General features: G+C 42.7%; 1 protein-coding gene across 6 annotated transcripts; it reads right to left on the bottom strand.

Annotated features, from left to right (window-relative positions):
* Positions 1–3,098: 3,098 nt before the first annotated feature.
* robo4 (roundabout, axon guidance receptor, homolog 4 (Drosophila)) lies at positions 3,099–21,438 on the bottom strand. 6 transcript variants are annotated; one of them, XM_040182276.2, is made up of 19 exons: positions 20,856–21,438; positions 16,517–16,843; positions 15,682–15,839; positions 15,051–15,171; positions 14,781–14,919; positions 14,220–14,347; positions 12,270–12,382; positions 11,954–12,185; positions 11,757–11,878; positions 11,475–11,646; positions 11,184–11,381; positions 10,457–10,499; positions 10,103–10,215; positions 8,935–9,258; positions 8,694–8,798; positions 8,441–8,576; positions 7,505–7,732; positions 7,016–7,368; positions 3,099–5,023 (listed from the first exon to the last, which is right to left on the bottom strand). In XM_040182276.2, the coding sequence occupies exons 1-19, from the start codon at positions 21,052–21,054 to the stop codon at positions 4,776–4,778; spliced, it is 3,459 nt and encodes a 1,152-aa protein (XP_040038210.2). In that variant the 5' UTR covers positions 21,055–21,438; the 3' UTR covers positions 3,099–4,775. The 6 variants fall into 6 exon arrangements, with proteins under 6 accessions (XP_040038210.2, XP_040038211.2, XP_077962603.1 ...); XM_040182277.2 differs by having other exon boundaries at positions 7,016–7,365; XM_078106477.1 differs by lacking the exon at positions 20,856–21,438 and adding an exon at positions 18,168–18,486.
* Positions 21,439–22,300: the final 862 nt, after the last annotated feature.

Below are 22,300 nucleotides of genomic sequence, written 5' to 3'. Positions count from 1 at the left end.
ATTAATTGGGTTGAAATTAATAGTTGGAGTTTTTAAAATAATAGTATGTAAACATAATATTGTAAAACTGCCAAAAGGATTTAACATGTTTTAACAAGTTTCACATAAGGTCTAAATAGGCTCTAACTTCAGGACCATTTCTGTGATATATGATAATGTTGGACTGGCTGTTATATATTAGCTATATACTGTAAGCTAGAAGCCCAATTAATTACACTCACAATTTGCTGCCCATGTGTTTATGTCTGAGAATTGAATAATAATTATCGATTTGGTTAAATAACAGACATGTAGTCTATATAAGTATGTGCGCGTGTGTGTGTGTGTGTGTGTGTGTGTGTGTGTGTGTGTGTGTGTGTGTGTGTGTGTGTGTGTGTGTGTCTGCGCTTCTGTAGTGTGTCCATGGTCATGTCTGATATGGGTCATTGGTTTGCTGAGTTGCTATATGAACCTGCCATTTTGGCATGCATCAAAACCTGTGAAGCACAATGCCCCGGGGGACGTGTGCATGCATGTATCTGTGGGTATCTGTGGATGTGTGCGCATGTGTATAGAAAAAGACACGCAGACAGAGAGCAGTTGCTATGTGAGCCTTAGGGTATGTGGTCTGGTTTCTCAGTGAGCGCGTGTGCTGCTCAGAAGCTGGGGGGCTTCATGTTGAAAACATATGGCCTTTAGTGAAGGAGACAGATGAAGGATAATCTCTTTGGCAGTCCACTACACACACACACACACACACAAATAATCCAATACTTGCAGATCTGCATAAAGACACCGATTACATTGCCAGCATGTGAGAGTTTAACATAGTTCATTGCTTGATGTAGAACGTCTGATCTTTTTTTCCAATTTATTCATTGTTTTAGTCGCTATGACTTCACACCTCAGGGCTGTGTGTAAGCATGGATCTGTATACACACACATATATATATATATATATATATATATATATATATATAAACCCAGTAAAAGAGGTGCACTACTATTTTTAGACAAATTAAAAAGGACACCAGATTGGGCCAGCATGGACAAAGATGACGTGGGTACACGAGGACAATTTGCTTATTAATGTATTAAAAGACAAAAGGATTGGACAGATTTCTAAAAAGCTCCTTAAAACCACTGCTCACAATTCTCAAGTAAAAGTCTACCTGTCCACCTCGGTGCTGATCCAACTGCCGCCTGCCCCTGTACCACACAAGGCTCTTTAAAGGGGCGGAGCGGCGCACCTGCCATCAATTTCGGGACACACCTGTTGAGCCTAATGAGGTGCACCATCAGACATTCACTGGTTAAACAAATAAAATTGCACCTGCAATACAAATTAAACACCACAGACTGATAATCAAAAAATCCAAATGAGTAAAAAAAAAGTAAAAGCATGAAGATACAAAAATCCAAAATTGACTTAATTACTTAATTAAAAAAGGTTGTAAATTGTAACAACGGTTACAATTGCACAGTAAAACTATAGTAAACAAGGAGTTATTTTCCCGCTGTTTTGTTTCCTTGTGACTGACCACCAAAGGCAGCCCTCAACAATGGATGTCTTTTGTCTTGTGTAATCACAGGTGGTGTCTTTATTTCAACAAGTGAACCACAAATGGACTTTTCTTGTCTTTTTCTTATCTAGTCTTCCGACCACTCAAAGCACTTTAATTAACCAGCAAATGTACACCCATACATGTTGAAGTGAGAAGCTAGCAACAAAATGATAAATACACTTGCTAGTGCTTTCCACCTTGAATACCTTAATAATATCCTTAACATTTCTCTCCGGAAATTATGAAAAAAAAAAGATTTACATTTAACATTTAGTTTTACATTTAACATTTAGACATAACATTTAAATTTAGGTTTAACATTTACATTTAACATTTAGATTTATATTTAACATTTAGATTGAGATTGAATTTCTCTATAAATGTTTGAAAAAGGGACATGTGAATATTGTCGTGCTTTTTTGTTCATATGATAATGCTAAATGTAGCAAAACTGCGCAGGATTTTAGAACGTGCGACATTTTACAAACGGTGCCCTATAGTAGCGGCCTCTCCACGTAAGCCTACTTGGATCAAATAGGCTCTGTTGGGGGTTGAACGGGCAAATCACAGCCGAGTTCTTGACCTGTGAGGTTTGCGAGAAACCCCTCGTCATCACCACTGTAAAGCATGAATATATTTTGTGAAACTGACACTCACCAGAGACAGATAGACGGGCGCTCCGCAGCTGAGATTGAACGCCTTTAAGTTAGTTGGTGTCTAACCGAAAGACTCGGGCACAGATCCGAGTCTACAGGTCGTTAAACTGGCTACTGGTCAGTGTGAAGTAGCGCTTGAAGCAGCAGTCGTCCAGACGCACTTCCTGGAGGAGTCGGTGAAATTCACCGAGCAGTGTGTGGCGACGGATGATGTCATGAACCCAAACACGACACCGTTTGCGGTTCCGATGTGTAATTTCCACAACAGGGCAGAAATAGTGGTTATTTCTATGGTGGATAGCGGACATGACAACTGTCTTTACGGCGACAAACCACAAAGACAAGCCACGCCCCATGTCAAGCACGAATATCAGGGACGCAAATGAAGGCAAATTAACTACCAATAGTCAAACGAGTAAACTTAAAACAAAAACGTGTGGCATACAATTTAGCCAATCAGACTCAGCCTGGGGCAATATTGGTTTTGCCCCAATCTTGCGCGTTCTCATCAAGGCTGGCTGGCATCGACAGGTGGATGACATTCTGGTTGAAGTAAAGAACACAAATTTTATTGCCATTCAAGCAAGACGACTGACATATAAACAGTATACAGTATATTATATCTTACTTATTATTATATATCATGATATTATATATCATATTTAGAATTATTATTTGATATATATATTATACTGAATTGCCTGTGAGGGTTACGAAAATAAGATTGAAGTTTTATTAACTGCTTTTTTTCATGTTGGAATATAAAGAATTTAACTGCAGTAGTAGTAGTAGTAGTAGTAGTATGTGTTTTTGATACCTTAATTGTTGCATTAAATCAACCTGGGATGTTTACCAACATTGATTTGATTGAACTACATTGTCCACCAGCCACCAGTTCTTTTTTTTGTGTGTGTGTCATTTTATTCTTCACCAGCAACATATATACTGATATTTCGCATCAAAAAACTCGCAGGTGTTCCCCTTTATCCTGACCAAAAAATGTTCAGATAGACAAAATAGTTTGCATATACAGTAGCATCTGCGGATGTGTGTGTGTGTGTGTAGAAAAAGACACGCACAGAGTGTACAGTGGTGTCACTTTACTTAATATCTTATAGGATGATTTTTGTGTGCTTTATTGATTCAAGGTTAAATTCATAATCTCTCTTCTGATATGTAAAGTTATGGTAGTTATAATGTGCTGTGTATTACAGGACTTGGCCTTTCTCCATATTACCATGAATGTTAAAAGTATTATTGTGGTGTATAAATGATGAACAATAAGATTTTAATTAGATTCAACCCTTATCAAAAGTGTTTTTCTGTTGGTATCCAGTTTCAAGGGAAGGTTGATTTTCTTTTTTGAAACATTATGAATTTGTTATCATCACATATTTATTTCAACTACTTCCCAACGTTAAAGGGAACCCAGATATGTGGGATACGTTTTGAATAGGAAGAAAGTTTTGAAATAATCAGAAATCCTTCTGAAATCATATGATTGATAACAATTAGAGTTTTCTATATTATTCAAATGAATGTATTATTCAGGTAAATCGGTGCGACATTCATAGTTAACAACACAGAAAAACGAAGCAAAAAATGCTGTTTCTAAATAAAATGCAGCAGCATATATGAAGGTTTTTTTTAGTTTGGCACAATAACATAAAAGGGAAAATAGGTTCAATTTCAGAAGAATATTGTAACGTGACAGGAACCTTTATCCCACAGAGCACACTATAAATGTAAAACTTCATCTCAATATATTCAGATCTTTTTGGGAACAATAAAATACATCTGTAAAGTGAAAAAAACACAAATTCTAAAAAATGTAAACGTTGAACCTACCACCTTTAGTGAATTTCTATATAAAACATCATCAAGCATGCAAAGACTAATCAATGCAGCATAACTTGTACAATATATTTTGTTGAATGTTCCTAAAATTAAAGTCATTAAAAGGTCAAACCCCAAGTTAGCTCATTTATATCATGAACAGAGGACTTTTTCTACTCTGCTAATCTGAACTACGGAATGATTTGTCTGATAAAAGTGTATAAAGTAAAAAAAACATTTAAAAATATAATAGAACGTAAATGGAAGCACCCAAAATCTGGAAAAAAATGTTTTGGAATGTGTTTCAGATTCTTTAAATAACATTTGCTGAATATGCAGAATATATACACGTAAGCAAAAGAGTCTGTACAAAATCCCTCCACCGAGCTCTATTTTGTGGGACTCTGGCTTTGATAAAAACCATGGAACAAACATGAAAATATGAAACGTGTGCTTTGTCATCATGTCTTTCTGGCACTTTTCAAAACACACTGCGTAAGAAGCTCCCGAGGGAAGACTCTCATAATCCTGCTTACTAATGAGCAGAGAGGATATGCAGAGCGAAGGGAACTTTAGAGATGGATGGAAGTCATTTGAAGGGGGTAAAATAGCTGGACTTCCCTGAGGTAAACTGGGAAAACAATTTCAAATTTCAAATTTCAACAATTTCATCTACAAGCAATCGTGTGTCAAACATCAAGGAGCTGGCACCAATTCTATTCCAAAAACAGATATTTGTCTATTCTTGACTGGGAAATGAATCTCCTTGATCTAAATAAGTTGTGTGAAACGCTTGTCTCGTCCCCTTAGCGTCGAAGGGTCTGCTGTTGCTGCCAGGACGGTGGGCCCTGCACCGAGCCTCCATCGCCTCCACCCAGGCCGAGCTCCAGTCCCACGCAGGACACGGATCCAGCTCGCCCAGCTGCGTGCCCTCCCCAAAGAAGGCCGGATACAGGGCGCTGAGGGGGGAGGCAGGCGGAGAGAAGTCTAAACACAGAGAAGAGGGGAAGACATGTTGACATGCATTTCAATACGGGGAGGAGGGATCGTACAGAAACAGGAACCTCTCTCCTGTGGAAAAGCTCATTGCGTGGCTCCTTCCAAGCAGCTGCCTGTCACAGATAACAGAACTATAACAATATGTATTATAAATGATCCTATATGAAGGAGCCATACTGCAACCTGCTGTTGCACTGCAATCATACAAATGAACCGTAGAGTGGAGAGGTCAATGTCCGGCTCAATAGAAAGCTACTTGTGTTGAATAGCAATCGAAATGTTCACATCCTGAGGAAAGGTGGACTTCATTATTGATGTGTGACGCATTTGATTAAGGGGCCTATGATTGATCGGCTCATCTTCACTCTGAACAGTTTAAGGGTCTTTAGGAAAAACCGAAACAATGTCAGACACTCAAGGCAATGTTTTACGTGCCGTTGATAAGCCTTCACAGTCCAAGTCCAACCAGGTCTCCACCACCACATTTCTCCACCACTATCTCATCCGCCATTTAAAGGTGAGTCACGTCAAGGAATATGAGGAGGTTTCAAAGCCTGCTGATCCTCAGGCAGAGAGTGGGACCCACTCAGTCTCCACTCATCCACCAGTTGGTACAGACACATGAAGCAGTGTCTCCACACGGCTTCTCTCCCAGCTGACATTGGGGGAAGTCAGAGGGCTTCACGGCTCCATCACACCTACGTCAGAGATGAACCTAACCAAGAGAAGACAGAGAAGCTGGGGAGAACATGCAAACTCCACACAGAAGGGCTGTCCTACCGGGGCAGAGGGGGGGACCTCCAGCCGGCACTACTCACCAGTACACCAGCTTACAGTGGAAGGGAGACACAGTTCCAAGTGTCTGCCCAGTTAATAGACATTGTTAATTTATGATGCTATCTATCTCATATCTCATCTCTTAATTTTAATATTCCATGTACAATATTAAGAAAACAATGTTCAATGAATAAATAATGATTCCCTATAAATAGAAAGCCTGAAATAGACCCTGTGATCGTATTAGCCGATACAGATTCCAGCGTTTGGGGATCAACCCACCGACTACCGATAGGAGCACTCTAAATACAAGTCTTCATAATCTTAGAGAAAAAAAATTGCTTCAGCTCTCACGAAGAGATTAGACATTATGAGGCCGGTGCCACCTGATATGAGGCATTGGACCTCTGTTATTAACATCAAGCGCTGTGAGACTGCATTATCAGCTGCACTCAGGATGTTTTTACATTGTACTTCAGTGTGTGAAGAATAGCCGGGCACAGTTTTGAGTGAAGGAGGTGGAGGCTGCCTGCAGATGGAGAGCAGAGGGATTGATGAGGGGACACGACGGAGTATGATCCATCTGAAGGCTCATTAGGTGAAAGGTCTTAAGTAATTGCCTTATGACACCCTAGATGTTTGACTCTCACAACCATTGATGTAGAGTGACATGTAAAGTAGAGCAGGGCTCCCTCCCTCTAACCTCCACCTGTCTTCATCTTAGTGATTTAGAATCTCGCAAAAGGATGAAAACTAATCCGTACTCTGCAGACAAGACTGCGTTTCATCTGCTCGGACCATTGGTGGACAGAGGGGGCCCTCTAGTGGAGAGGAGCAACACACACAGAAGGCCAGGATCCTAGCCAGTTGTTTTTGTCACATGCAAATACACTAAAACTGCAACTAAGGCCTGGTTTCATTAGTGAATAATCTGTAGTTTATTTTCTAGATGAATCGATTTATTGTTTGTCCTTCCTAGTTGCTCAAAGTCAAGGTCTTGTACTTTAAATGTCTTGTACGGTCTAGAAGAATCATATTTTGCATAAAAACAGACAGAACAGTTGATTATTTTTCAATGAATTGAAAAAAACATCAATGAGCCTCATGATTGCGCATGCTCCTTCATAACCACGAAGACACACAAAAGAATTGCACTCTTTGTGGTAAGCATCGGCCAGTAACAGCCTTTCCTCCTCTGCTCACCTGACAGAGAGGCTGCACTCATGGTCTCCGCCGCTGCGGCCAGCAGGCGTGCTAGGTGTGCGCTGTCGTCGGTGTAGCAGCTGTCCGCGGAGCTGATGAGGCTGGTGCGAGCGCTGGCCATGTTGCTGTCTGTGACGGAGCTCCAGGTGTGCCACGCCGAGCTGTCCCATTCGCTGTAGCAGGAGGAGGGTGTGCTCCGGAGGCGGGCGTGTCTCAGGCCGATTGGCAGGTACTCGCACTCAGCGATGGCAGAGTCACCATCCGCCCGAGCAGAGCGTACTGGGCCACACGTGTAGCCCAGGGTGGGGGAGAAGGAGTGGGGCGGGGAGGGGTGCTGCTCAGGCAGCGCGCTGCTGATAGACGGAGGTGGCATGATCAGATGAATGCATGTGCTATAAATGAAAAGACGAATGGTTGCATGAAAGTTACCAGTAACACACGCAGCTGGCTCAGAACCACTTGGGACCAGCAGCTGTGCTGCATCTTTACCTGCATCTCTCAGGTCTCGGGCAAAGCTCCAGATACTGGGCGGCATCCTTTGGCGTCAGCGTGCCCCCCCTTTCTCCGTCCCCTGACGTGGAGTACGACGTAGAAGAGCAGTGAGTGCAGGAGGGGCAGCTGTGGTCGGTGGCTTGTGGTTGCCAACGGTGACCTGACGCGACAGACACTGACTGGAGAGAGCCCATGTCCCCTGTGAGCTTTGTAGACCAACTGGAGCTGAGCATATGGGAGAGACTAAATGAGACATGTCCTCCCTGTCAGCCAGCTGTAAGGCTGAGTCTCAGTGTTGTCATTATGCAAAATATAGCATCCAGAAATGAGAAGTTGGCTGAGAAGCTAAATGCTTCTTGTATCAGTGAGTCGGGACATTTATTGTAGGGCATTAATAACACACTGAAGCATTATTTGGTCACAGCGATCCATTATTTAATAATATTGTCAACTATGCAGTAAATAATCAAACTGTACAACTAGAAATCAATACACTCATCAGCAACAATTATAATGAACCAGATAGCATGCTTCAATACTGACTTAACTGGTACAGTCAGACTATTATGGGATGGATCTTTAGTGAGATATAAAATATAACAAATCCATCATTAGGTCATTACTGTAAGAAAATCTCTTGCACAGCAATAATAATAATAACTAATCAAAATCAATATTAACTTCAGAGTCAATGTACTGCAAAACTTTAAATAAAATACCATTTAATTAATATTTCTGTTCTGTATATGACCAAAAATCCAGTTTGTATGGGTTCAGTGATTTGGTAACCATGGTAATTCAAAACATATTTTGAATTTCCTTATCCGGATATATTAATCAATTTCTCCTGTAATCATTAGGGGCCTCTTTTCCCCCTCCATCACCCTCTCTGACCTGTGTGTGTGTGTGTGTGTGTGTGTGTGTGTCTCCTACCCTTCATCTGAGGTGACGCTGTATGTGTCCACGGTGTCGTCCATGGGCATTGGTGGTGGGGGGGGCAGCATGTCCACTAGGTGTAACGATGCAGAGTAATGCAGCAGGCGAGGGCAGCCGGTGACTTGATCGCACTCTGGACAAAAATTTGGGCCGAGTTGCAATAGAAATAATAAATATTGACAATTACCTGCAATCAAGAACTAATATTTTAAATGTGTGTCACAGTACAAATTCTAGCTCGTGACCGTACCGAGCCGGCCTGATGGTACGTGACTGAGTCTCTGTTTGTAGAGTGCGGATGGACAAGCCCGGTTCCTGGTTGGCACTATGGGCACGCTGTTCACTGCATGCAGCTCTGGGGGAAACAAAAGACACAAATATTCTATGTTGATACATTGTCAATATTGGAGCCAAAGCAGCGGTCACATCTGCACGTAATCCGTGATTTCTGAGAAGTACTAACGTCCCATTCTGTCGACCGTTTTTTTCACCTTGCTTGCTATGGCTTTTCTCCCACGTCTCCCTGAGCACGCCCATCTTGGGCTGGGGCCGTATGCCCTGTTTCCATGGCAGCGCCTCTCGGCTGCTGAGGGGCGGGGTCTTAGCAACAGGCTGGGGGAATATTTGGATGGTCTCTGCTCCTTGGTGATGAGGTAGACTATGGGGCATCTTGGGGCGACAACCAGGGCTGTTGAAGGTCTTTAGGCCGCTGGCCATCAAGTCCACATAGAAAGTGCCGTAAACGCCGCAGCTGTCGGTCACAATGGGCACGGCCGAGTCCACGCGGCTGCCTTCCTTGTAGGGGGCCGGGAGGCCTAACGAAACACAGGTGAGTATGTGCTGACCCCAGAGCATATTAGTCAGAAATGATTAAACAATATGGCTAAACTCGTATGTACAGAATGTAAAGCCTTCTGATGCAAATATGTAATTTATGATTACAGATTTTTGTCCCTTTCTTGTTCAACCCGGTTCATCACCCACCAACAATACCGGTTCTGAGTATATCATGAGTCCAAACAGCAGCTGTGCATCATGTATCAGAGAGTTGTGACGGTCAGAAACTGGATAAAAAAACAGACGTTGTGCACATTAATGTATGGAGCGGATAGCTGCTGTGTGGACGTCACGGTTTAATGAGAAACTGCTAAAGTAGGTGCTCTACCCAACGCCGTTTTAACTGCCCTCACATGCTGATATTCATAGGAGTTACCATGGTTACCAAATCCTGCTGTATAAATACTGGCTACGACTGACAATGAAGCACAAGGATTTAATAATAAATGTGTTTTTTATAATTCATGCAAAAACGCTTTAGTATCACAACATTTGCTTCCACCGGGAGGCATCATCAGCATGACAGCATCCTTTTATTCGGTTTGCACCGCAGTTACACTGACACCTTTCACATCAACCAAAGTCAGCGTAAAAACAGAGTTCATTTGAACAAAACCACACAGGTGAGGTGTGAAAGCCCCCCAGCCAGGAGCCTCTACTATCCAACTCCAGCTCACCATTTCAACCAAGTGTCCCTGAGCAAGACACCTAACCCCTAATTGCTCCCTGGGCAAAAATGTAAAAAGCCACAGGTTAGAAATGCAATGTAAGTCGCTTTGGACAAAAGCATCAGCTAAATGACCTGTAATGCGATGTACTCACTGGGGCCTCTGAGTCCTGGATGTTTCTGATCGTGGGCCCATAGGTCCTGATACTTCTGGTTGAAGGCAGGTCTCCAGCCTCCAGAGATCCAGGGGGAGTCTGGAGCAGCCATCCTGGAGAGGTTTCATCATGCTTTAGTGAAACTACTTATGAGCGTATTCATTCAGACTGAACTAAAAAGATCACCGCTTATACCACACGTTACACTGGTTTAAGTTAATCTCAGGTTGGTATCAGAATTTACTTATATGAAGTATCACTAAACCACATTTAGCATTGGCCGTTTAGACTTCAGTGTAATTACATTTCATATTAAATCCTATCTGTCATCCCCAAACTCTCTCTGCACTTTACCTGTGTTTTATGATGAGATCTTCACTGGCTAGTCTGCGCAAACCTAAAAAAAACACATAACAAAGTATAAAAGATTATAATCAGCCGTGGAGAGAATATTTAGATACTTTACCTGCTTAAGTAAAAGTATGCAAGTTGTAAGGTTGTGAGTTCTGAGAATATTCAAAGTTTCCATGGAAATTAACAGGAATAAACCGTTTTATATAAATAAATAAATCATTTTATTTACCTTGTCATATATAGCAAAAAAACATTTTGTTTTGTCATAAGCAGACAAACATTTCTAATATAATTTTATTTAATTATATTTTGGACATTTGTGAGTAGAACTTTATTATTTCATTGAACAACAAAAACATGAATCTTGAATAAAATAGTATATTCCCTATGATCATCCCCACAAAAATTCCAAAGTTCCAGAGTTTAACTTCCAATGAAAAGTTTCCGCACCTTTGGAATCCTTTGTATGACCAAAATGTACATAAAGTTAGAGAGGTAAAAGTGTTTCTTGGAATCCCAGAACGTAGGGCTTGGTGGGCCCTGCCTAACTTTATATAAGGATGCTGAGAAGCATATATTCACTAAATCCCAAAGACAATATTTGACTTGAATTGGAAAACGAAGCCTCAAATACATCACATTTGATACTTCGCTCCCTCTCTTTTCCACATAGTTCAGTAAAACTGCCCCCCCCCGCCCCTCACTCCCTCTAAGGGTGTACACGCACCTTTATCCCTGCCCCGTGCTGGTATCAGGGAGCCTGTCCTGCCGTGGCGTCTGAAGAGGTAGACAGCCGCAACCATCAAAACGCAACACAAGAGGACGCCAATGATGCCGATCAACACCGGGTCCTTAAGCAGGGCCACGACCTGGGACAGATCCCGATTTTGGCCGTCTGATGCGGGGGGGTTGCCCATTTGTGGGTCTGAGATGAAACAGAAAGCAGACATGATAACTTCCTCCGTGGCGGGCTTTTGATCACAGCAGGAATGAACAGCCTTTTTTTCGCTTTGCTCACTGATCACAAATCCATGAGGGTCGCTCAGCATTCCCACTCCGGCCCCGTTGACAGCGGCTATGGTGATCCAATAGCGTCGCCCGGGTATGAGGGTGGATATTTTGAGATTGTGTTGGCTGCTGTTCACGGTCCAGTTTTGGTACCGCTGCCCCTCGGACTCCACACAGAACACCTGGAGAGACGGAGTGAAAAAAGCGCTACAGCTCGTGCACAAAGGCAGCACATCGGGATGCTTGTGATACTACATGGTGGGGGGGTCAGGAAGGGTCCTCCACTGAGTACCTGGTATCCCTGTATGATGCCGTTGTGGGTTTCATGAGGCGGAGGCCCCCAGCTCAAATAGATGGTGTTATTCTGCTCGTGGCTCACTGTTATGGACACAGCCAGTGGAGAGGCACTGGGCACTGCATGAAGAGGAGGAGGAGTCCAGTAAAACACAAAGAAGGACACAAATATTCCTTAATGGGATCATTTCTCACCTGTTTCAGGGACTCTGAGGTGCCGGGTGTTGCTCTCCCTCCCATACAAGCTACTGCCATAGGGACGCACTTTGAACTCGTACATGTAGCCTCTCTTTAAGGGGCCCACCGGAGTCTGGAAGCTGGGCAAGGACACCGTCTTGGCTGTCCAGTCGGAGCTGGCGGGCAGCAGAGAGCGATAGAGCACCTCAAAGCCGTCGAGGTAGTGGGGCTGGGCCGGGGGGGGCTGGAGCTGCTCACAGAGAATACGCCACATGGATCATACGCATGAAATATTCATGGTGATCTGAAACTCTCCGAATCAAACTACCCTTACCTTCCATTGTACTTGCGATATGTTAGACCCGGGGGCCATGATGGTCACGTTGTCCAGAGCAATTCGTAGGGCTGACAACTCTTTGTGCAGGTCTCTCTGTTTACTGCTGGGCTCTGGAAGCACAAAGGGGGTTATTTATTTGAAAACAGGTTTGATTCATTTCAAAAGGCAGGGCACACAGTAAGTCACTTAACTATTTAAAACAAATTTGAAGGTTGAAACTCGCTCTCCAGACGAGAATGTTGCCATCTAGCAACATGTGGTTGTTAAATTATCTGAGGGTTGTCCCCTGGTTTTGCCTGATATCAGACAGAACTTACTTGGGCCGTATGTGGGGTCGGGAAAGCGGATACCGTGGTTAATTCTAGTAAGGCATTCCTAATTATAAATCACATATGCATATTGTTCTGGATTTAATGTTGGACTGGAGTCCCAAACCATCGGGAAACAAGGTTTCATTAACTGTAGCTGTTTATTCAGCCGTGCCATTTTATTCAGTTGCTTGCATCATATTTGCACGGCCTATATAAAAATGAAAGAAAAGACATTTGATATGCCATAATAGGGTAGTCAGTCTCTAATGAAGAGCCAATTACTAATAATTCTACTGATCCACTTTCTCTGTATGATCAAAACAGTTTTCTCTCCCGAAAATTTGATTTGACAGGATAAGTATTCCTGAACATTTGTTTTAAGGTATTTTTTGTAATACTCAGCAGGCCACAAAAGGCTCAAGAGTACCACTACACCTTTAAACCCTGGATGAAAACATCAAGGTTGGTAGTCCAATTTAGAAAATGGGAAAGTGGTGCTCTTCACCCCCTTGTGGCCAAATAACAATTATACTGATCATAAGAACTAACAACCTTCGGTTCTTCTTACTCAAACTACAGGAGTTACAAAAGGCTGACAAACACTAAGAATCAGATTTCTGGTAGAAAAATTACCAACATCGAAGCTGAAAATGTGAAACCTTGGAGGAGGATTTGGGCTCGTGGTATGGTGGGAATCTGTGTGTAGCTCCTTTTGACAACGTTAATATCCTTTAAACACATTAGCCTGAATGCAGCCTCCTGGACGACACTTCTTTTTTCTATGAAGGAATAATGGGAGCAGAACACCTGCGCAGAAGTGACAGTGGAATTTGTGGTTAGCAGAAACTTGTCAAATTGTTAATTATTTAAGTTTTGTAGCGGCAGATTGAAGAATGTTTACTCATGATTTCGTGATTGTGCTAGAAAAATATCCAACACTGTTTTTCTCATTTTTTTTATGACTTCACATTTTTGATACAGGTTTATGAATCTGTTTTTGTCAGGAATTCTCCGTCTTATTAGTTTTTCTGCTGCTTGTCGTTCCAGATGCTGTCATCAACACAAGATTATCTCTCATTCTCTTCACCTGGTCCTCATGCCCGTCCCACCTGCAGCCCAGGCCCTCATTGGTCCCTACTTAGGTCCCCACACTTGCACCTGCCCTCTGCCAGATTGTCTTGTGTGTTACTGCCAAGCTCCCCAGTGTATCCTGCGTATTCCTGATCTGCCTGTGCCGACCCTTTTTGCCCGACTACTTGACAAAAGATTTTTGTGTGTCCCCTGTTTGGATTTGTTTGCCTGTTGGCTTAATATCCCACTTTTGACCCTGCCTGAAGGAGACTAAAGAACTTTGATAATTTTCTGTTTAAGAGTTGTGTTTCTTGTTTCTAGTACCTGTAACCCTTAGTTTTGTATCATATTCACTACAACAATAATCTTTGTCCTATACTCAAAGCGTCATATTTGTGGAGTGGCAGGACGTGTAACCAAAGAAATTAGGGCCTCCTAGCTTCATCTTCCAGTTTGGACTGAAAATGGAGGTTCAGCAATAACTGTCCGTCAGCTGGCAGGCAGAAGTGAGAACTGTCAGTGAGGCAAACATTTTAGAATTTTGGTTTTTTTAGACACCACCTACCTTCAACTAGAAGCTGTGCGCTGCCACTGGCCACACCGGCATCATTGACAGCAGTGCAGGTGTACCCCCCAGCATCCTGGGCCGTCACGTAGTGGATCTGGAGGGTGTGGTCTGGGTTTACAAGATATCTAAACACACATACAGCAGTTAGTTTTCACATTTACTGTCCCGCTGATCTCTTTTTACAGTAACTAATAGTTTAATTGGATTTTAGTTACAACTAAGATGTGTCAGTTTCAAGCGAAGCCCTGAGAAAACTGCGCGCTCAGTGACAATCTGAAGTGAGTATGGCAGTATGAATTGGGATGGTGTCATTTCATGGTATATGCACAACCGAATGATAAACATTATAAAGCTTCTAGCTACCAGTTCCAATGGCGACGGACAGAAGTTTCTATTCCCTTTTTGAATTTCTCACAGGAGGAAGAAAAGTAAGGAGCAGTGTGTATCACGAAGTGCTGTTTTCTACACATTAGTGATCTGAATACAAATCTAGAAATCGCATCACTCAAGTTCCGTCTGACTGGAGTGTGTCTTCTGCGTAGTGCCGTGATGAAGTACCTGCCGTTGGGCAGTAGCCCCTGCTCTCTGCTCCAGACCACAGCAGGCGGGGGGTCACCTTTAGCCTCGCAGTAAAACTGGGCCGACTCCCCCATTTGCACAGACACATTTTGCGGCTTCAGCACCAACAGCGGCTTGGCTGCAGTGGAAGAGAAGAGCAACGGTCTGCTGTGCTGTGATGCCCTTTGCATTCACAGCATGGAGCCGAGTTCCAAGGTGATATTGTTAGAGCAGTTGTAATAATAAGCAGCGACGGGAACGTGGTCTCACCCAGCACGGAGAGGCGCGCCGCCCTGCTCTCCCTCACTCCCCCGGGGTTGCTGGCCACGCACACATAAGCACCAGAGTAGTTCTTCTCTGCAGGAGCGATGATGAGCGTCTCATTCAGCGCCTACAACACGAGTAGAGTGCAGAAAGACACACTGCAGCTGTGAGACTGAGAAAGGATTTATCTGTAGGTACTGATCCATGACCTCTACATTACGCTTTCTGTTCGGAACATTAAAACATCAGAAAGCAATGTGGTGGATTTTAATGAACCATGATTTTTATAAAGTTGATCTCCAAAGAAATCAATGGTAGAATAAGGAGGGAAACTCAATTAACAATTTACTCATTATTAGAGAATTCTGCTCTGTTTTATAAAATCACAGTCATTTTATTTTAAATTGCTCACATACTGTGTTTTACATGACTTCATTCATGCAGTGAGCATATTTAAAAAATGTTAAATAAAGGGAGGGACTGTTAGTTTCCCCTCTGTTTGGCCCTGCACAGCGAGGGGGGAAACAGATGAAGAGCACAGTGTGAATGAGAAGTGATAAATTGATAACACTGCAAACACGATATGCATGGTTTAGCACATCCTGAGCTCAGATACAAAGTGAAGCTGAGGGCTTACTTTGTAGTGGTGGTCAGTGTTGTTGATGGGAAAGCCATTTTTCTTCCAGATGACATTCGGTTCAGGCTGTCCCATTGGGGGGCCGCAGTTTAAGACCGCCATCTCCCCTTCTGCTACCTCCACGTCACTGGGCTGCAAAGTGAACTCCTCCTGCAGCACTGCAACAACAGGGCTGGGGTCAGTCCACACACTTCACATGTCCGTGTTACAGCTTCCACGATATTTTTGGGTTGATTGTCTCGGTCCGCGTGGACATAAGTGGTAATGTCTCTTGAGTCCCTTTTAAAAAATCTCTCATTTTAGTGTAGCTAGGTCTGACAGTCTGCCCCGCTCAGTCCTGGTTCTGGGTTCTCCCGTGTCCCCTAACCACCAGAGAGCCCAGCGACACGGCTGGGTGGTCCAGAAGCTTGATGGAGCGTAGGAGCACAGAGGAGCTCCTGGAGGAGGAGCTTAAAGAGTTTCTAGTGAACCTGCGGGCAATCGGACCCAAAGAATAGCCGTATACAAATAGCCTTCTTCTCTCAGATGGTTTCATCCTAAAGGTCATGTAGAGGCATCAGTGTATACAAATTCCATGTAACTTTAGAGGGTCCTGTCACAGACTTTGAGGAAACATCTCAAATGAGTGACACAAATACCCACAACTGTTATTTGAGTCAGTATCAGAACATTATCAATATCAATATCAGTATATCCCCACTGGGAACATGTATGTGCGTGATACAGAAAATAACATAAGTTGCAAACTAGTTCAATCAACCACGCTTGACCGATTTGGAAAGATGAGACGAGTGAGAGGTCGGCGGGGGGTCTCAAGCTGGACCTCCGGGCTCACCTGCGATGTACAGCGTAGCATTGCGGCTGGTGGCCATGCCTGCCCTGCTCCTGGCTACGCAGGTGTAGACACCCTCGTGCGACTGACCCCGCCTGCCCCCCCCCACGCTCAGGAAGAAGATGCTCCCCTCTGATAAGACGATGGGCTGCAGCTGTTCCTCCCCCTGGGCCGTCTCCAGAGGCTGGCCGTTACGCAGCCACTCGATGGTCGGCACGGGGCTGCCGTCCACCCGGCAGGAGAGCGTGGCGGGATTCCCCACCTTCACCACCACGTCTGCCGGGTGGTGCACAATGCGGGGGGCTGTCTCCTGTGCATGAACTCTGGAGCCTGAGGACGACACAGAGATGATGTGGAGGCTGTTAAAAGCGTTAAACGGTTGAAGGACATTTAGATATAAAATAAGATGATTTGTTTGGATTTGTTTTCTGCATTGCAACTACCTTGTGGTTGTTGGATTTTTAGGCTTTTGTATTATTTCAAAAGGGTTGGAAAAGTGAGCACTAATGCTGTAAATATGATAAATATCTCAGGCTGGGGGAGCACTGCCCCTGGACTCCTACAGGTGTGGGCTAAGCCATCCCGCGTGTCACACTGCCACTGATACAAATTCCCCCAAATATACGGCATTATTATTTTTTCCCTGTGTAGAAAAAGTCACACCTGAACAGCAGTGCTTCAGCGGCTCCAGATACCCCCCCACACACAAACTCATTCGAGCCATTTTTTACCAACAAACAGTATCTATTTGCAGCCGGCAGCAGTGGAATGCCATTGTGTGTGTTCCCATGGAGTTGGGTGACCACATTGAAGGGAAACAGGAAGACTGTGATGGGCTTGCTGACAGGAGAGGAAGCTGGGGGGTCTCGGGAACATCGGCCCTTAACAAAGGCTGACTGGAACTCCGCAATCAGCAGCGTATCCGCCGCAGAACAAAAGACGTCTCTTCAAGTGGAATTTCACCGCTGACAAACTAAAAGAACTAAAAGCTAAAAGAAAATAAGTTGCAACACTATAGCCACTATAAACATCTGGAAGAGACAGATGCTGCCTGCATTACGAAATAAAAGAGGGTGAAAAGAGACAACAAGCTGCTCATCCGTTGCAAACACTTCTGAGGAACACCCGAATTGAGTATAATGTTAATATTTTACTCGCTGTAGCCGTAAATACCTTCAGATGACAGCCAGTAAAAGCCTGTTTAACCCCACTGCCCCTGATAAAGAGGGAGGAATAGGATGCGGCCAAAACACCAGGGCATGTGTTTCTACTAGCTTCAACAGAACATATTTTAATATTAACATAGCTACTATTACATTTTAGCATTTTAGCATTTTTTCTGAACATTTTAAAATCCATAGTAGAAATAATTGGTAGCTGCAGCACTTGTTAAGGAAGTGTTCATTTTATTTTGACATTTAACACAGCCCCTGCCAGGAGGACTTATGATGTTGGCTCATGTGTATATATAATATTATATAGAATAACTATTGTTTGTGTGTATATAACGTTACATTTGGACACAGGATCAACAGGTAGCCTAATGTCCTTTGATAAAAGTGTGTCCCTTTAAAGTAACACAAGAAGCATGGCGGTGAATGAAGATGAAGATGAATGATGAATGATTATTAAATATGAAACGGCTGCTTCTTACCCGACAGGAGAAAACGTGCCATCGCAGATGCCAACACGATCATCAAAACATTGCTGCTCATCCCTGACAAATGCTAAGCTAAGTAGCACTTTGATAAGCTAACTGGGTGAGAGTATATTATGCTTCGCTTTGCTCGGGGTCAACTACACACACATTTTAAATTGAACTCCCAACTTCACTGAAAAGGGTCTTCATAATGACGATCAGCCCACTACTGAGCGGGCGGGAGTCAAGGTAACGTAGTGCTTCCGGTCCAATGTGTTTTTCAAAATAAAATTAATGTTGGCAGACGTAACACTCCGTTGTAACTCGCTCAAATTATGACCTCAAAGTACAGTTTGCAATATGCACAAGCATACAGTCATCTATCTTTAAGGAATGCGAGTAACAAAATATCTATCTCTATGCTCGTTGGCTTTACAGGATATTGGCGATGAGAAAAAAATTATTTGTTAATTAAAAATCTCCATTTTTTTGTGCAGTCAAGTCATGACTACACATAGAGTATTTTACTTTGAAAGAATACCATAGTATTCCATAGTATGCAACAATAATTTCCATAAAGGCGGAAAATTGATTAAAAGGGCCGGTAATTATAGGCATGGAAAATTACATGGCATCTGACTTTGATATCAACTGTTAACTGTTAACTGTTAAATCGCAGAAAACAACCTGCCTGGTGAGTGTGTGGTTAACTATTCATTAATATAGTTTTTCAAATACAAATATCTGTCGTAAATATTTTTTTAATTTTTGTTTATTAAATACAAACCGCTCTCCCATCTTGGCTTTATGTTTGTATGTTTGCTTTCTGACAGGTTCTAGTATCCACTCCATCAACACTGCAAGGAAACAGCAAGTTCATACGCCCATCTCTCTAAACAATAGAAGGAAATTATGTATCTCTGCAGTATGCAATGAAGCCAGAGTACTTTGACTACAAGTAAGCACTTTGCATTGTTATTGGAAATCACTGAATTTGAAAAAACTTAATTTTTTGTTTAAAAAAAGGTTCTAAACCTATACAATCCAGAGCGGGAAAAGTGAGGATGTTAAAAAAAATACTAGATTGAGTTCACGAAGTTCCGTCACGGCAGAGCATGAAATAAGTGAGTTCTAGCTAGTTCATTCCTTCCAATGGCTCACATAAATGAAGCATTGTTCAGTTAGCGGCTCATTGTGAGGCTCAGAAAGGCCCCGGCTAAGTGATGGATCTTTATATTGATCCAACAAGTTGGGTTTGATGGCCGTGGCATCGGCCAGCTTTCAGTCTCCAACAAAAGCCTTAGAGAGGATGAAGGATGAGCCCCAGCTCAGCGCAGCCCATGGGAATGGTGCCGCGCAGCGACGTGCCCAGGAAAGGGACCCTTTGAGGCTCCAGACCCAGAGGTCACGACGGGTTTTGAAACAGGCGTGGAGGGCGGGGACAGAATAAAAAAAAGAAAGTGTCAGCTATAGTGAGGGATGCAATAAAAAGCGACTTCAGAGTAAATTCAGAGTGAAACTCAAGTGTGTTTTGTAGAGGCATCAATGAGCACTGTGCACATGAATAACCACCTTTAAGGGCTTTAAACTAAAAATAGAGTCTGTGTTGACACCATAGAATTGTATTCCATCTCTGTTATTTTTTTTGAAAATTCGAATCAATTAGTTAAATTGGCGATCTCTAAATAAGTAAGTATATGCAGTGACTGTTTAACAAAGTTGCACGTTGCAGTGTCTTTTGCAATCAAAGCTTCAGATGTCAGCAGATCGGCGTTCCGTTTTTAACACCTTGTTTCCTAGTTCACACACATTCAGATCTGATGATTCCTGTACTGGCTTAAGGCACATGGCTTCACTATGGCACCAAAACTAGGGGGATTTAACCACTTCATGGAAACCTTTTTCACGCATGTTATTGTTTATCTATATTTACATACTCCTTCTTCAGTGATAGTGTAACTACGTATTGTTTAGTCTGATACAATTGAAAATGTAGGTACTTTGTCACTGTCACTGAAAAACTAAGCTTAATTGCTCAAAAATTATGACATGTTTAAATTATTTGCTGTCTCATTGGCTACTGTTGAATTATACGATACAGTAAAATACAGATCAAAACAATAGATTTTCTGTGATATTTTGACAGCATGTTTCACACAGCAGCAGCCGAGATCTCGATGCGTTAGAAGTTTGTTTAACAGTTGATGTAAAACAGAGTTTTACATCTACTTTTTAACTTTCCATATTTTGGCAAAGAAAAATATACATGTGTTTTCATGCATGTATCCCATACAAAAAAAAACTTATATTTGGTGTACAATACTTTATGGTTGAATACTCTACTTTGTTGTAAAGGGAAGAGTTAATATTGTTTTACATCTGTGGTTTGGATTAAGTCGGAGCCAAAGTAAAAACGAAAATACACATTTAAAAAGAAAATAAAAGCTTGACTTTACAATAATTAATATAATTTTTACAGATACAACAGTGTTTTTTGTGGTCTACCAAACACTGAGCATGTCATTTGTATTTTTAAATAATGTTCAACATGTTGACACAACCTACCAGATGATATTAATTCCATTAAATTGTCACCTCCAAACTATATGCACAGATGCTGCATGTTAACTCACTGCAGCCGGTTGCAGCATCAGTGTTTTGCGTGCCTCCAGTATGAAACCAGAGCGGGTTTTAAAGACTCACCTTTTTTGCGGTAAAGCCTGCTCCGGTGTGGTGTGTGCTTGTGTCCCACACCGTGTAAAACATGCTCCTTGACCCGGCTCTTTGACCTCCCGTCCAGCCCTGACTCTGTTGGACATGCGTCATGGCACTCGTACCTCTGTGAGAACTCTGTCCAGGTGAAGAACCAGGACACCCAGAGAAGCCATGCACCAACCCGCATCTTCAGTCAATGCCCGCGACCCCTACTGCAGCTCCTCTGCAGCGCCTAATGCCCTCAGTAAAAAGTGTCCTGGCTTCACCAAAATGCAACATGTGACCTGTCCGCTCCACTAGCCATTCGGAGATGTTTTCTTGATATTCATCAAAAACTGCTGTGTGCTCCTCCACTCCTGTACCCTCCCTCTTTAATTTGGCTGCTCTTCGTCTTCCCATCTCCCTCCTCTTGGGCTCCTTTTTTTCTTCCCACAGTGAGAGAACTTGGGGGGGGGGCAATCATCAAAAAACAAGTTTCAGACCTCATGCTGAGCGAATACTGAGGGTAAAGGCGACCATGGGGTACTGAGTTGTTACAACAACATCTGTGCCATTCATTCTGCATGGGATAAGGGATGAGGGGTGCAGGGGGGGGGGGGGCGCAAAACAAGGCTCTGTCTAAGGGAGGCGGTGGTTGAAATAAGGGGGAGGTAACAGAGGGTCCTGTTTTCAGTCCTGTCAGATCAGTTACATTAATCAAATGTTGACTGATTAAATGCAGCACAAAACTTTGGGATTATGTAGAATATTACAGATTGAATAATTCCATCTCTGCTTTGATCATTCAGAAAGAAAAGCATTTCCTCCAAAATTACTTAGACTGAAAGCACTGTAAGAGGGTTAAATCTGTCAATAAAAAGAAACATTTATTTTTCTTGTGCAGAGCTAAGATTTCAGTTCTTATTTTTTTGTTCTCAAGCTCAGATGTAAATTATGGTACCAGAAGAATGTATTCCTTTTGAAAAAACAACAGCTTTATAAAAGACAAAATGAGTACAAAGGCTTCTGTTTCGTTCACTGCGTTGCTTTAGTGTGGCAAATCAAGGTCACAACCGACCTCCCACCAGTCAACTAGCCAAGCAAATTTGTTGCTGCCTGTCTGCACAGTATGAGACTCATACATCATTGTGGCTCGCCCATGAGAAACAGACCAAGTCAAGCTTGTCAGAACGTTATGCTTTAATTTGAAACACGGTGGGTTTGTCTGGTTGAAGTGGACTCCTAGAGCAGCCAGAGATTACAGCATAGCACTCTGCAAATAAAAACAAACAACTATAAAAAAAGTAATGCAGAATTGATCCGTTCCTGAATAGCCCACATTGCAGACACCTTTTCCTTTTTCGTAATATCTGACAAATGGTATTATAGCTTTTTTGAACATCATGTAAAAGATTTCCCCATATTGTCCCTATGTGCTTCTAGATAGATTTTGT

Source organism: Gasterosteus aculeatus, chromosome 7, assembly GCF_964276395.1.
Source record: "Gasterosteus aculeatus chromosome 7, fGasAcu3.hap1.1, whole genome shotgun sequence".
In the NCBI taxonomy this organism is placed as follows: domain Eukaryota; kingdom Metazoa; phylum Chordata; class Actinopteri; order Perciformes; family Gasterosteidae; genus Gasterosteus; species Gasterosteus aculeatus.
The sequence above is the reverse complement of the archived record's forward strand: the minus strand, read 5'-3'. Positions and strand labels throughout refer to the sequence as shown.